Source organism: Octopus sinensis, linkage group LG10 (assembly GCF_006345805.1).
Source record: "Octopus sinensis linkage group LG10, ASM634580v1, whole genome shotgun sequence".
NCBI classification, from domain to species: domain Eukaryota; kingdom Metazoa; phylum Mollusca; class Cephalopoda; order Octopoda; family Octopodidae; genus Octopus; species Octopus sinensis.
This window is the reverse complement of record NC_043006.1, coordinates 22,665,544-22,681,594: the sequence shown is the minus strand read 5'-3', so window position 1 is coordinate 22,681,594 and position 16,051 is coordinate 22,665,544. Positions and strand designations below refer to the sequence as shown.

Here is a 16,051-nt window from a genome sequence, read left to right as displayed (position 1 = left end):
TACTTGTTTCAGTCATTTGACTGCGGCCATGCTGGAGCACCGCCTTTTAGTCGAGCAAATCGACCCCAGGACTTATTCTTTGTAAGCCCAGTACTTATTCTATCGGTCTCTTTTGCCGAACCCCTAAGTGACGGGGACATAAACACACCAGCATCGGTTGTCAAGCAATGCTAGGGGGACAAACACAGACACACAAACACACACATGCATATATATATACACATATATACGACAGGCTTCTTTCAGTTTCCATCTACCAAATCCACTCACAAGGCATTGGTCGGCCCGGGGCTATAGCAGAAGACACTGGCCCAAGATGCCACGCAGTGGGACTGAACCATGTGGTTGGTTAGCAAGCTACTTACCACACAGCCACTCTTAAAACTTTTTACTTCATAAAATATCTTCGAGAGAATAAGTATACATTTTATTTGATAAAAAATGGTGAAATTTATATGATTATTGATAAAAAAAAATATGTATTTCTAATTTTTTTATTTGTTAATTATAATTTAAGAAACGTACATTTATTTAATTATTCTTATTATTATAATTATTATATGTAACTAAAATCTAAAAGTATTATTTGTGGTTGTTTTGTGAAATAGTTTGTAACATAGAATATTATAGTATAGGTAGTGAAAAGTTTTTTTAAATTTTTTCTTTATATACTATTGAATTTAATAATAATAATAATAATAATAATAATAAGTACTTTGTTTACTCTATCAATGAGTGAAATATTAGTTCTAGACATAAATTAATTTACTTATATAACGAGTTTAAATTATTTGTTAGTATATTTTTGAAATATATACAAAATACTATTGCAGGGTTGTGGCTGCAGTATTATTGATATAAGATATATTATAAGTCTACACATGTTTGTATAGGGTTTTTAGTACATAGTTAGAATCTGATCAAATTAGATGTTTATTTAATTAATAAATTAATATATAATTTAATTAATTAATGAATATAGATTAAATTATAGTAATTTAGCTTAACTTAAGTGTATGATGTATTTTAAGTATTTTTGTTTTAATTAATTGGACTCTTATATTTTTCCAGTAAAGATATATTATAGTTTGTTTAGATTATTCTCAAAGCTAAAATATATCTTTACATATAAAATATATATTTCTATCTAAGTACTCTATTTTTTACGTTAGGTTTTTAACTTTATAAATGTATTATAAACACTTTGTCCTACTTTTTAAGTTTAAAATTTAGTCAACGGAATTTCTTCTATAAGAAGAATCATGTTTTTATTTCTTCAAGATATATATTTTTTAATTCTGTTTGATTATTTATTAAAAATAAGTATTTATTTAACTATTATTGTTGACCTGAGGAGTGACTATACTTTTAAATTGAATTATTTTTGGATCGATTAAAGTTCAATTTAATTGTAATTCGAATTGAAGATATAGCCACGAAACGTACGTAGTCTATTTACTAATTATATACTGTTTATTTATTATTATGTACTTTATTGTGATCTAGGTAAATGTTTTATCATACATTTCATATATTCCATTTTTTTCTATATGGTATGATTTATGTCTATCATTGTTTGATTTACATAATAGTGGTTTTTCTCCAATTTATATATATATAAACCCGGCAAACACTATATGAGAGAGGTTTTCTTTAAGTATTAGAAATAGTTTTAAAAAAGTTTTTTTAGCTGCTATTTCTAATGAGTTCAGTATGCGGCAAAGTAATTTATTTTACTAAGCCCTTTTATATAATGTAATAATTTGAATTCGCCTTAAATGGTCCCTTTGCATACTGAATACTTGGTGAAATTGATTAATTAATTAATTTTACCCTCAATTGTTGAAATTATATATATATATATATATATTATATATATATATATATATATATATATATATATATATATATGTATATACACATACATACACACACACATCATCATCATCATCATCATTGTTTAACATCTGCTTTCCATGCTGGCATAGGTTAGACAATTTCACTGAGCTCTGGCGAACAAGATGGTTGCACCAGGCTCCAATCTGATCTGGCAGTGTTTCTACAGCTGGATGCCCTTCCTAGCGCCAACCACTCCAAGAGTGTAGTGGGTGTTTTTACATGCCACCGGCACGAGGGCCAGTCAGGTGGTACTGGCAAAGGCCACGCTCAAATGGTGTTTTTTACGTGCCACCTTCACAGGAACCACTCCAGCAGCACTGGCAATGACCTCACTCAAATGTGTTTTCACGTGCCAGTAAGGCGATGTTAATAACAACGATGCTTGAATGGTGCTTTTTTACGTGCCACTGGTATGGAAGCCAGTCAGCTGCTCTAGCAATGATCATGCTCAGATGGTGCTCTAAGTGCTCTACTAGCACGGATGCCAGTCATCGAATTTCATTTTAATTTAGATTTCACTTGCCTCAACAGGTCTTCGCAAGCAGAGTTTAGTGTTCAATGAAGGAAAGGTATGCTTAACAGAGCTGGTTACACCCCTGACATAGGCCACAGGTTATAGTCTCACTTGACTTGCCGGATGTTCTCACACACATACCTATACACACACACACACACATATATATATATATGTATATATATTAAAGCAATAAAGTTAAAGTCTGGTCATAGAGTGACCAATAGTTGTCATGTATCATATATCTGAATAAAAAACACACTCTAAAGACTTAAAATTTATTGCTTTAATACTTTACTGCTCTATACTTTAGATTGTGCTTCTTATTCGGATATATGATGCATTGACAATACATACACACACACATACATACATACATACATACATACATACATACATACATACATACACACATATAAACATACATATATATATATATATAATATATATATATATATATGTATATATATATATATATATGGCATTAGGAAGGGCAACCTTGGTGTTAGGAAGGGCATCCAGCTGTAGAAACTCTGCCAGATCAGATTGGAGCCTAGCGCAGCCATCTGGTTCGCCAGTCCTCAGTCAAATCGTCCAACCCATGCTAGCATGGAAAACAGACGTTAACCGATGATGATGATGATGATGATGATGATATATATATATATATATATATATATATATATATATATATCAAGTAACAAACACCATCCGATGGTGGCCGTTTGCCAGCCTCATCTGGCACCTGTGTCGGTGGCACATAAAAACACCATCCGAAGACCCGGCAAGACTAGTCAGGCCATAACCCGTGGCCCCTACCTGGGACGTAGTCAGTCCACCTGTGCATACCTTCCTTCTTGTGACACTTGTGAAGACCTTTTGAGGCAAGTGAAAATCAATACAAATCAAAATAGATGAACATCAATGGAATTTGTATCTTTGTGATACCAGTACGGTGGCACACAAGAAAACCATCCGAACGTGGCCGTAGCCAGTACCGCATCGACTGGCCTCCGTGCTGTGGGCACATAACAAACACCATCCGATCATGGCCGTTCGCCAGCCTCATCTGGCACCTGTGTCGGTGGCACATAAAACACCATCCGAAGACCCGGCAAGACTAGTCAGGCCATAACCCGTGGCCCCTACCTGGGACGTAGTCAGTCCACCTGTGCATACCTTCCTTCCTTCTTGTGACACTTGTGAAGACCTGTTGAGGCAAGTGAAAATCAAATCAAAACAAATCAAAATAGATGAACATCAATGGAATTTGTATCTTTGTGGTACCAGTGCCGGTGGCACACAAGAAAACCATCCGAACGTGGCCGTAGCCAGTACCGCATCGACTGGCCTCCGTGCTGCGGGCACGTAACAAACACCATCCGATCGTGGCCGTTCGCCAGCCTCATCTGGCACCTGTGTCGGTGGCACATAAAAACACCATCCGAAGACCCGGCAAGACTAGTCAGGCCATAACCCGTGGCCCCTACCTGGGACGTAGTCAGTCCACCTGTGCATACCTTCCTTCCTTCTTGTGACACTTGTGAAGACCTGTTGAGGCAAGTGAAAATCAATCAAAACAAATCAAAATAGATGAACATCAATGGAATTTGTATCTTTGTGGTACCAGTGCCGGTGGCACACAAGAAAACCATCCGAACGTGGCCGTAGCCAGTACCACATCGACTGGCCTTCGTGCTGCGGTCACATAACAAACACCATCCGATCGTGGCCGTTCGCCAGCCTCATCTGGCACCTGTGTCGGTGGCACATAAAAAAACCACCCGAAGACCTGGCAAGACTAGTCAGGCCATAACCGTGGCCCCTACCTGGGACGTAGTCAGTCCACCTGTGCATACCTTCCTTCCTTCTTGTGACACTTGTGAAGACCTGTTGAGGCAAGTGAAAATCAAATAAAAACAAATCAAAATAGATGAACATCAATGGAAATTGTATCTTTGTGGTACCAGTGCCGGTGGCACACAAGAAAACATCCGAACGTGGCCGTAGCCAGTACGCATCAACTGGCCTCCGTGCTGTGGGCAAGTAACAAACACCATCCGATCGTGGCCGTTTGCCAGCCTCATCTGGCACCTGTGTCGGTGCACATAAAAACACCATCCGAAGACCCGGCAAGACTAGTCAGGCCATAACCCGTGGCCCCTACCTGGGACGTAGTCAGTCCACCTGTGCATACCTTCCTTCTTGTGACACTTGTGAAGACTGTTGAGGCAAGTGAAAATCAATCAAAACAAATCAAAATAGATGAACATCAATGGAATTTGTATCTTTGTGGTACCAGTGCCGGTGGCACACAAGAAAACCATCCGAACGTGGCCGTAGCCAGTACCGCATCGACTGGCCTCCGTGCTGCGGGCACGTAACAAACACATCCGATCGTGCCGTTCGCCAGCCTCATCTGGCACCTGTGTCGGTGGCACATAAAATCACCCACTACACTCGGAGTGGTTGGTGTTAGGAAGGGCATCCAGCTGTAGAAACACTGCCAGATCTGACTGGCCTGGTGCAGCCTTCGGGCTCCCAGAACCCAGTTGAACCGTCCAACCCCATGCTAGCATGGAAAACGGACGCTAAATGAATGATGATGATGATGATGATGTATATTGTTAAAATGGTAAGATAACAAAAGAAAGAAAGAGACCTCAATATTATGTAATAGAGGAAATTTATCTATAAAATAATATGTTACATGACTACGAGTAATGTAACACATTATTTTATATATATATATATATAACATTATTGGTGAATTGAGAAATGGAGCTGAACGCAGATTGAACAGAAATGTTTTATTCATTCTACACGTGTTTCGAAAGGCACAAATTACCAAAATCCGATTGAATAATGGGACCATATTGTGTCTTCTCTTCAGGAAGAAAAAGGAAATCCGTTGGAAAACAAACAGAACAGAGGCAGAGCAAAAAACAAATCGAACTGTGCTCCAAGAGCCCATGAGTTTCGCCATGGGCTTTAGGAGCACAGTTGATTGTTTTTTGCTCTGCCTCTGTTCTGTTTTTGTTTTTCCAACGGTTCCTTTTTTCTTCCTGAAGAGAAAGACACAATATGGTCCCATTATTCAATCGGATTTGGTAATTTGTGCCTTTCGAAACACGTTGTAGAATGAATAAAACGTTTCTGTTCAATCTGCGTTAGCTCCATTTCTTCAATTCACCAATAATGTTTATTTCAATTATCGCACCACGCACGGTTGCAACGCCAGATGGTTGTACCTCCAACCGTGCTGTTCACTGCTGTGATTTTTGCTACTAGGTATCGGTTAAACTTTGATAATCCACTACAAGATTATTCATCTTTCTATTTCACATAATTATATATATATATATATATTTAAAAATTGAGGGAGATAAATTAATATTAATTTTAATATCAATTTAAAACCAGTAGTCCAGCATTCAAAAAATCTGAGGAGTCAGAGAAAATTCAAATATACATATATATATATATGTTTACCATCATGGAGACTCTTACAGTAGTTAGTAGAAATGGGATTTTTAACTCCTTTTTCTAATTTCTGTATGTGGTGAAGCAATTAGCTGAACCCTAATTATAATTATGTGGATAATTTTACCTATAAAGGTTATTTTAACATACCGATCTACTTGGTAAAATTGTTAATTAATTGATTAATTAATTAATTAATTAATTTAATTAATAAATTTTACCCGTCTTTTATTAATATATGTATATATATATATATATATATATATATGCATACATACACATACACACATATACATAATATATATATATTATATATATGTGTGTGTGTGTGTGTGTGTGTGTGTGTGTGTGTGTGTGTATATATATATATATATATATATATGTTATGTATTTATGCATGCTTACACACATACACACACATGCACATGTGCATGCATTCTTTTATTCATTCATTCATTCATTCTGAGTTTCCAATTTCAAGAAACATGACTTGGGTAACAATAAAAGCAAAATAAAATGAAATGGAAATGTAGTAACACAAGGAAGTAAATAATAAATACAGCTGTTGCTTCATTTGTTTGTTCCAATTAATATTTTATTAAATCTTCAACAAAGGCCTCATCTGAATTATGATCCAGTCTCTTTTGCTTTGTGACTCTGAGTATTTTATTTACCATTTGATATGATTGTTTTCTAGCAATTATTTTTTTTTTTTGCTTCCGCACATATTAGCCAGTCTCATACTGAGCATGTCTTTATCTTTTTCAATGACCTCTTATCTTTTTTCCTGTCTTTCTTTTCTGCTCTCTCCTCTCTTTTGTAGAAAAGAAAAAAGCAGAGGAAATGGCTATTCCTATGATCACCAAATATAATTTCATGATCAATCGAATTAATAGTGATTAGCAAAAGACACAAATCAACAACAACAATAATAACGATGATAATGATTTGAACAGTTAGATAGAGGAAATAGGTATAAAACCTAGTTTAGTGCAGCTCCAGAAAACAGTATTATTAGGGAGAGCTAGGATACTTAGGAAGGTTCCTGGCATCTAAAGTTACTTGTAGCCTGATTTCAGGAATTCTTTTTTCTAACAGTCTAAACTGTTATGCATATATATATATAAAATAATAATAATAATAATAATAATAATAATAATAATAATAATTATTATTATTATAATCATATCCTACGCAAAATACTTTCTATGTTCATATCCTATGCAAAATACTTTCTATGTAATCTCAAGGTTTAAAACAAACATAATTTTCGTTTTTTTTTTTAGACATTCACTAGTACACCCCCCCCAACCCCCAAATATATGGCACACTAGGCATAACAACAACATGAACTTCCAACCTGTTGTCTCTTGAGGTCTCTTGGTGAGACTTGGAGCCAACTTGTACAAATATAAAGCAAAAGTCAAACATAGAATAATAATAATAATAATAATGAACTGCTCTCTCACTCAATAATAATAATAATAATAATAATAATAATAGTAGAAATCAGGAGGGGCATCTTCCAGGGGGGGTGACTGTCCCCACTGATCTTTGTACTGTGCTTGATACCACTAACACTGACTCTGAAGAAAGCAAAGGCTGAGTATGTATTCAAAATCCGCCAACAAAAAGTCAACCATTTGTTATTCATGGATGACCTCAAACTTTATGGTAAAGATGAAGCCTAAGTCAGTCCCCTCATTGATACGGTGTATACCTTCAGTGCTGATATCAGAATGGAGTTCGGACTGAGAAAGTGTGGTGTGTTAGTCTTGAAGAGAGGCAAAATCAAATGTCTGGACGGGCTATCGATACCATCAGGGGAGATTATGATGCAGATAGAAGAGACGGGCTATAAATACTTGGGGATTTGGGAAATGGATAAATTAGAGAAAGAAATGACACAAAAATTTAAGGTGGAGTACTTGCGCAGACTGAGACTGATCCTTAAGTCAAAATTAAATGGACGGAATAAGATTGAAGCTATCAACACCTGGGCGGTTTCACTCCTTAGATATGGAGCAGGGGTAATTGCATGGACAGTAGATGATCTAAACATCTTAGACAGAAAGACAAAGAAGTTGCTTTCTAGATATGGGACACTCCACCCAAAAAGTGACACAGACAGACTGTATGTACCAAGAAAAAGAAGGGGAAGAGGGCTGATTGGATGTGAACACAGCATTAGAGCAGAAGAAAACAACAAAGCATGGTATGTAAAAATGCCACAGAACCACTATTATTAAAAGTAAGAAGGTCAGGCCTGTGTAGGATGAAAGATTGCAAAGATAAAGCACTGTACAAGCAATTGAAAACGAATGAAACTGAAAATAGGTGGGTAAAGAAAAGAGTGCATGGACAATTTCTTAGGGATCTTGAAGATAAGACAGAGATAAAAATGGCTGTGGATAACTAAAAGTGATTTAAAACCAGAAACGGAGGCTTTAATCTGTGCTGCCCAAGAGCAAGCACTAAGAACAAACTAAAATATAGAATAAAATATAGAATAGACAACACATCAGAAAGTGATAAGTGCAGAATCTGTGGACAAAATGGTGAAACCGTATGGCATATTACCAGTCAATGTATAACCCTAGCCCAGAAGGAATATAAGAGACGCCACGACAATATAGCAAGGCTTATCCATTGGACACTTTGCAACAATTCTGGATTTGACAGAGTAAAAAGTTGGTATGACCACAAAACTGAAGGCAACATCGAACATGATAATGCAAAGATCCTGTGGGATTTTGTGATTCAGTGCGACCATGACATAGAGAATAGGAAGCCAGACATAGTCTTAATTGAGAAAGAAAGCAAACTATGCTGGATCATAGATATATCATGCCCAACTGACAACAAGGTATGTGATAAGGAAGAAAGAAAAGTCGATAGATATGACAGGTTAGCTTGGGAGGTTAAGCAGTTGCGGTCGATGAAAAAGGTGGCAGTGGTTCTAATAATTGTCGGAGCCCTGGGAACAGTGAACAAAAATCTTGAGAAGTAGATAGAACAAATTGAGGCTGCAATAAGGGTGGAGCACTTGCAGAAAACAGCATTGCTTGGAACCGCTTGAATACTCCAGAAGGTGCTCAAAAATAAATGGTGTTACCTTAGTTCACTGGTAGTGAACAGCTGACACCGTAGTACATCTCTAGCATTAGAAGCTGTGCAAGGAAAATAATGATAATAATAATGGTTTCAAAATTTGGCACAAGGCCAGCAGTTTTGTGCTAGGCAGCTTGTCAATTACATCAGCCCCAGTGCTCAACTGGAATTTATTTTAACCCTGAGAGGCAAAATTGATTCAATAGAATTTGAACTCAGAACGTAAAGATAGATGAGATGTTTTGACTTACGCTATATGGTACTGGAAACAACCGGTAAACCTGGGACCAAACTTGGCGAAATTTATATTAAAATGGAGTGGAGTAGTGATGAAGGCTAAGATAAAAAGGGTAAAGGCCCTCCCCAGTCATGAATGACCATAGGATGACACCTAGAAAGGAATTGAACTCACTATCTCATGATTATGAGCCTAATGCTTTTACCACTGAGCCATGTGCCTTCACTGGGATATCTCTGTTGTAAATCTACATCTGGGCATTTGCCCATTTGTACCTGCTAAGTCACTACCTACTGTTTATCTAGTCATTTTTGAAACCCTTTCATCTTTGGATCATCTTTTCCCATTCACTGAACCAGTCATCTATGAAATGAGAGGAAAATATTAGGATCTTTTTGGTTTGAACGGCAGTTTTTTCCAGTGGTGTCATATGAAATTGTCACCCATAATTATGACCCTAGTATCGATCTATTGCATTTCAATCTATTTTAGGGTTAGGGTTAGGGGTGGAGGGAAGGGTATCTTTTTTTCTTCACAAATGTAAATAAACCCAATCTGTTTCTTAAACGAGGGACATATTCATATGGCACAGAATGTTTTTTACCTCAAATACGTCAGTGATTGGTTGAAATTTCAGAAATTGAAGAAAAAAAAGCAACAAATATCTTACAAACCATAGAATTTTCTCAATAAAGCCAAGAGAAAAAGATGTTTTATAAACACATTCTACCAGTATATGAAGTTTAAAATTTTTTAGTTACCTAGAAATTATGTTAAAAACTGCCGTTCAAACCGAAAAGATCCAAATATTAGATCTATTCATACTTTATCCCCTGTAAACTCTCTTCCCCTGTATCTCATTACACTTTCCTCTGTATCATGATGCTTCAGTAAGGAGAGGCTTCATCAAATCTATTTGAATCAGATGCACCTATCTATTTACTCACCTGTGCTGCTTATCTTCACTCCACGCCCTGGTCTGTCTTTTATTGATATCCATCACCCTCTTTCCATCACCATTCTAATTACTCATTATTTTGTGCTCTTCTTTAGCAATTAACATGACCACTCAGCTGAAAATGAGTACCAGTTATATAAAATGAAGTGGTTTGCTGAAGAGAAATGTGCCACTTAGTTCGGGAATTGAAACCATGACCTTGTGATCATTTGTCCTATACTCTAAACACTTGATCATGTACCTTCACTTTTCTGCCATAGCGTAAGGTTAATCAGAGCCTTGTGAATGAAACGGGGTAGATGAAAACTGGGTCAAATAGACTGTACCTTGAGTTTCTAGGTTCTGGCTTTGTCATATTTTATGTTACATCAAATTCTGCCTGAAGACGACATTAAAAGTACAAGTGGTTGTGGAATAAAAAACAACAACAATTTATCTTTGTATATAAAAGTGAAGTTGTGTGTCTATCTCCTATGATTTAGATTCCTAACTACTCCCACATTTTGCGGTGCAGTTTAACCAAAACTGGGTATCTTATAGTCGTGATTCATATCGAGCCCTTCTGGGTATTAGCACGCGTCTACGATGAGTCTACGATTTAAAAAAAAATTTACCATCATTTTTTACCATTTTAATGCATTTTTTCACTATTATATAAGGGAAGTAACTCTCTAAAAATGTCAACGATTTAAAAAAAATTTACCATAATTTTTTTCCATTTTTAATGCATTTATTTGCTATTTTTTGGCTATAACTCTCTAAAAATGCTTATTACTCTTTACTCTTTACTCTTTTACTTGTTTCAGTCATTCGACTGTGGCCATGCTGGAGCACCGCCTTTAGTCGAGCAAATCGACCCCGGGACTTATTCTTTGTAAGCCCAGTACTTATTCTATCGGTCTCTTTTGCCGAACCGCTAAGTGACGGGGGACGTAAACACACCAGCATCGGTTGTCAAGCAATGCTAGATGGACAAACACAGACACACAAACGCATACACACACATATATATATATATACACACACATATATATACATATATATACATATATACGACAGGCTTCTTTCAGTTTCCGTCTACCAAATCCACTCACAAGGCATTGGTCGGCCCGGGGCTATAGCAGAAGACATTTGCCCAAGATGCCACGCAGTGGGACTGAACCCGGAACCATGTGGTTGGTTAGCAAGCTACTTACCACACAGCCACTCCTACGCCTATAAATATTTCCCTTACAAACCCGAGCAACGCCGGGCGATACTGCTAGTTACTTATAAAGCAGATAGGGCTTAGTGGCAGGCATGGCATCAGGCTGTGAATTAGTGCTTCGATTTGTTCTCATCCGTCTCATGCTAACTTAGAAAAGCACACATAAAACAAACAAGTGAATATTTATGTGTGAATGTCTCTGTAGCTCAGGTTTGTTTTACACATTATTTGTGTATTTTCAGGTGTTTTGTCAAGAAGCTTTAATGGCAGTAGCAGATTGGCCTATGATTCAACAGATATTTCTGTTTGGTAATCCAATAATGGCGAATACCAGAGAGAAGGAAATTTCCATGATGACTGCAACTCTTTGTGACAGACTTGGTGTTGATGTTTTTTGGTAAGTTTGAGCAATATTATAGTGCTTTTGAATGTGGTGAGCTGATAGAATCGTTAGCATGTCAGGCAAAATGCTTAGCAGTATTTCTCCTGTACTCCTTTACTTGTTTCAGCCATTTGACTGTGGCCATGCTGGAGCACCACCTTTAGTCGAGCAAATCGACGCCAGGACTTATTCTTTGTAAGCCTAGTACTTATTCTATCGGTCTCTTTTAGCCGAACCGCTAAGTAACGGGGACGTAAACACACCACCATCGGTTGTCAAGCAATGTTAGGGGGACAAACACAAACACACAAACATATTCACACACACATACATATATATATAAGATGGGCTTCTTTCAGTTTCCATCTACCAAATCCACTCACAAGGCTTTGGTCGACCCGAGGCTATAGTAGAAGAGACTTGTCCAAGGTGCCACGCAGTGGGACTGAACCTGGAACCATGTGGTTGGTAAGCAAGCTATTTACCACACAGCCACTCCTACGCCTGTCTTTATGTTCTGAGTTCAGATTCTGTTATGGTTGACTTTGCCTTTCATTCTTTCGGGGTTGATAAAATAAGTACCTATTGAGCACTGGGGTTGATGTAATCGACTTATCCACTGTACCAAAATTGCTCATCTTGTGCCAAAATTTGAAACTAATAGTATAATGCTTTCAGATGACTGAAGATAGCATGGTAATGAGGTCTTATCTTGGAGCAAAGTTGTGGTTGTGTTAAACATTCTGACTACACACATTACTCTAGCTGCCTCTGTCTGCCTGGCCAACGACAACTACAGCTAGCTATCATAAATGAGTATGGCTCAGTAACATGTACAAAGGGTTGCTAGAAAGTTCCTGGCTTTAAGGGTATCACAAAGGGCTTGGTTGGTGGCCCAACATTCTATGTTCTTTTACAGGACTTAAGAAAACTGAAGGACCACTGCAATAAGTGTATGAATCTAAGAGGGGAATATGTTGAATAAAATCATAATTAACTGATTTTATGTATGCGTGTGTATGTGTGTATATATATATATAACGGGAAAGTTTACAAAAATAAACAAAAGACGAAGGCAGGTGGAGTACAAACAAACAAATGTATTAGTATAGCGCTCAGGAATAGAAATAGAAAAAGTCTTTTACGTTTCGAGCCTACGCTCTTCGACAGAAAGATACACAGAAAAAACAAGGAGGGAAAAAAGGATTCTTCTTTCTTTCATCCTTTTCAAGCCTAGCCAGGCTCATGGGGCCAGTTTCTATGGCATATGTGTTCCCCCCAGCTGGACGGGACGCCAGTCCATCGCAAATATATATATATATATATATATATGTAAATAGATACACACACACAAACATACACATATGAGGGGGTACTGAAAAGTTCCTGACTTTAAGGATATTGCAAAAGGCCTGGTTGTAGGCCCAACCTTTGAAGTTCTTTTACAGAGCTTAGAAAAACTGAAAGTATCACTGCAATAAGTGTGTGAGTCTAAGAGGGGAATATGTCAAATAAAATAATTAAGTGATCCTCCTGTATTTTTTGGGTTCCCAAAACCAGGAACTTTTCAGCCCACCCACCTTGTATCTTTCTTTTGCTAATTGTTTCCAATGAATATTTGGTAATGAGCAGACAGAAACAATCTCTCATCTCCATCATCTTTGATGTAACAGAATATCCAGGAGGATCAGCTGGTTCTCATTAATGCTGGGTAGTTTGGAATTGTGTGAAAGGAAGTGGCTTTCTCAATGAGACAACATACTGCCTGGTCCAAGAATTGAACCTATTCTCGTATGATGGCGAACTGAACACTTTAACTAATATGCTATGTACATTTACTTGGCTAACAGTAGCTACTACTACTATTTCATTGTCAATATTTGAGTTGTTTGTAAACAAAATTATCAATATGTAACTTGCAGACAAGGTGGTGAGCAGGCAGAATTGTTATGTTAGCATGCTGAATAAAATGCTTAGTAGTATTTCATCTGTCTACTTTGCATTCAAATTTCACTGGGTCAACTTTACCTTTTATCTTTTTGTGGCCAATAAAATAAATACCAGTTGACTGCTAAGTTTGATGTAATTGACTTCCCCACTCCTACTTGCTTATATATACTTGTGACGGCGTTCACCCAGGGCGGGTTGAGCCGGCTTCTTCTCTGGTCATAGAAGTTTCGTGGGAATATTGAATTCACAAGCAGTCCCCGACATCCCGCATCCATATCCTGAGTGATGGGGCACCCTGTTTGCTGTGGAGTCTCCACAGATGCAGGGACAGAACGACCCCGAAACCGCCGGTTGCCGATCAGACGCCTCTTGGAATTTTCACCAGAGCCCTATTGGCCAGGCTGCGGCCCTAATACCGTTCGGTGCCAGACCAATCCGCCTTGGGTTGCCCTACAAGGAACTGAAGTTCCCGACGGCATAGCTCTGACACTGCCTGTTTACACCACCCTACTGCTTTGAGGAGGGGTTGGACTTCCCCACTCCCCTTAACTTGCTGGCCTTATGCCAAAATTTGAAACCATGTGCTGCCATCTGTTGGTGCACTACAGTAATAATCTGGAAAATTTTTGGTACCACCTCACAATATGCAGGTATTACAACATGCAAATATTAATTTTTGGTATTTGCATGAGGCCACAAATTTAGCATGGAGGTAGAGTCAATCAAATCTGTCCCAATTCATGATACGTACTTCAATATATCAACACATCTCTTAATCACACTTATCTACTCCTTTTACTAGCCCTTATACTATCTGCTCATTCTATTCACTTTGTTTCTACCATCTCACTTTCATCATCCTACCTATTTCTTTACTACCTACAAGGGGCTAAACACAGAGAGGACAAACAAGGACAGACAAACGGATTAAGTCGATTATATTGACCCCAGTGCGTATCTGGTACTTAATTTATCGACCCCGAAAGGATGAAAGGCAAAGTCAACCTTGGCGGAATTTGAACTCAGAACATAACGGCAGACGAAATACTGTTAAGCATTTTGCCCGGCGTGCTAACATTTCTGCCAGCTCGCCGCCTTTCACCATCCTACCTATCCTGGTTCTTCTCTTTCCTTTGCTGTCACTTCTATTCACCTCCTCCTGAACATGTTATAGAGTGGTGAGGTCTCATCTTCAGTTATGAGGCAACTCACTGTTGTTGATGATGCTGTAGGTTCTCTGTGTATATCATGTAAAACAGAGGTCTCCGACTACTTGACCACAGACCAATATAGATGTAATTATATATTTACATCTAGCTATCTATCTATACATGCATGCATCCATCCACCCATTTATCTGTCTGTCTATATGTGTGTGTGTATATATATATATATATATATATACACACAATACACACACATATATATATATATATAGTTCAAATTTACTGAAAACAAAAGACGAAGACAGGTGAAGGAACAACAGGCATGTGTATTAGTTTAACACTTGGGAAGAATGGAAAGGTCTTTGATGTTTCAAGCCTACACTCCTTGACAGAAAGGTGTGACTGTATGGTAAGAAGCTTGCTTCCCAACCGGATGGTTCTGAGTTCAGTCCCACCGTGTGGCATCTTGGGAGAGTGTCTTCTACTATAGCCTTGGGCTGACCAAAGCATTGTGAGTAGATATGGTAGATGGAAACTGAAAGAGCCTGTCATGTATATATCTATGTATATGTGTCTTTGTGTCTGTGTTTGTTCCTACCATCACCGCTTTACAACTAGTGTTTGTGTGTTTATGCCTCTGTAACTTAGTGGTTTTGGGATGTGAAGATTATACTGAACTAGCAAGGTGCCTCAATTTAAGTACCTAATTTAACTGGATCTTAATTATATTTTAATTTTTCAACAATACATAAATATATATATATATATGTATACAGAGAGAGAGAGAGAAAGAGAAAGAGAGAAAGATGGATAGATATAGAGGTAGATAGATGGCTAGATGTATATATACATATATATAGAGAGAGAGAGCTTCATAGCTACATGGTTTCGGGTTCGGTCCCACTGCATGGCACTTTGGGTAGGTGTCTTCCGCTATAGTCCCGAGCCGACCGAAGCTTTGTGATTGAATTCGGCAGGCGGAGGTTACTGCCGTGTGTGTATATGTGCGTGTAGGTGCTTGTGCCTCTCCAAAATAGAGAGAGAGAGAGAGAAAGAGAGAGATGGATGGGTGTGTGTGTGTGTGTGTATGTGTGAGTGAGTGTTTGTAATGCTTTTTGTGCATATGTATTTACATACAGAGGA

At 37.7% G+C, this 16,051-nt stretch overlaps 1 protein-coding gene across 3 annotated transcripts in view; it reads left to right on the top strand.

Moving 5' to 3' along the window:
* Nucleotides 1-16,051, top strand: part of LOC115216585 (X-ray radiation resistance-associated protein 1-like) — a 94,171-nt gene that overhangs the window by 57,804 nt on the left and 20,316 nt on the right. For all 3 annotated transcript variants that reach the window (XM_036506345.1, XM_036506344.1, XM_036506343.1), the window contains one exon: nt 11,653-11,807. In XM_036506345.1, the coding sequence (XP_036362238.1) occupies nt 11,653-11,807 (155 nt within the window). The remainder of the gene's footprint in view (nt 1-11,652; nt 11,808-16,051) is intronic.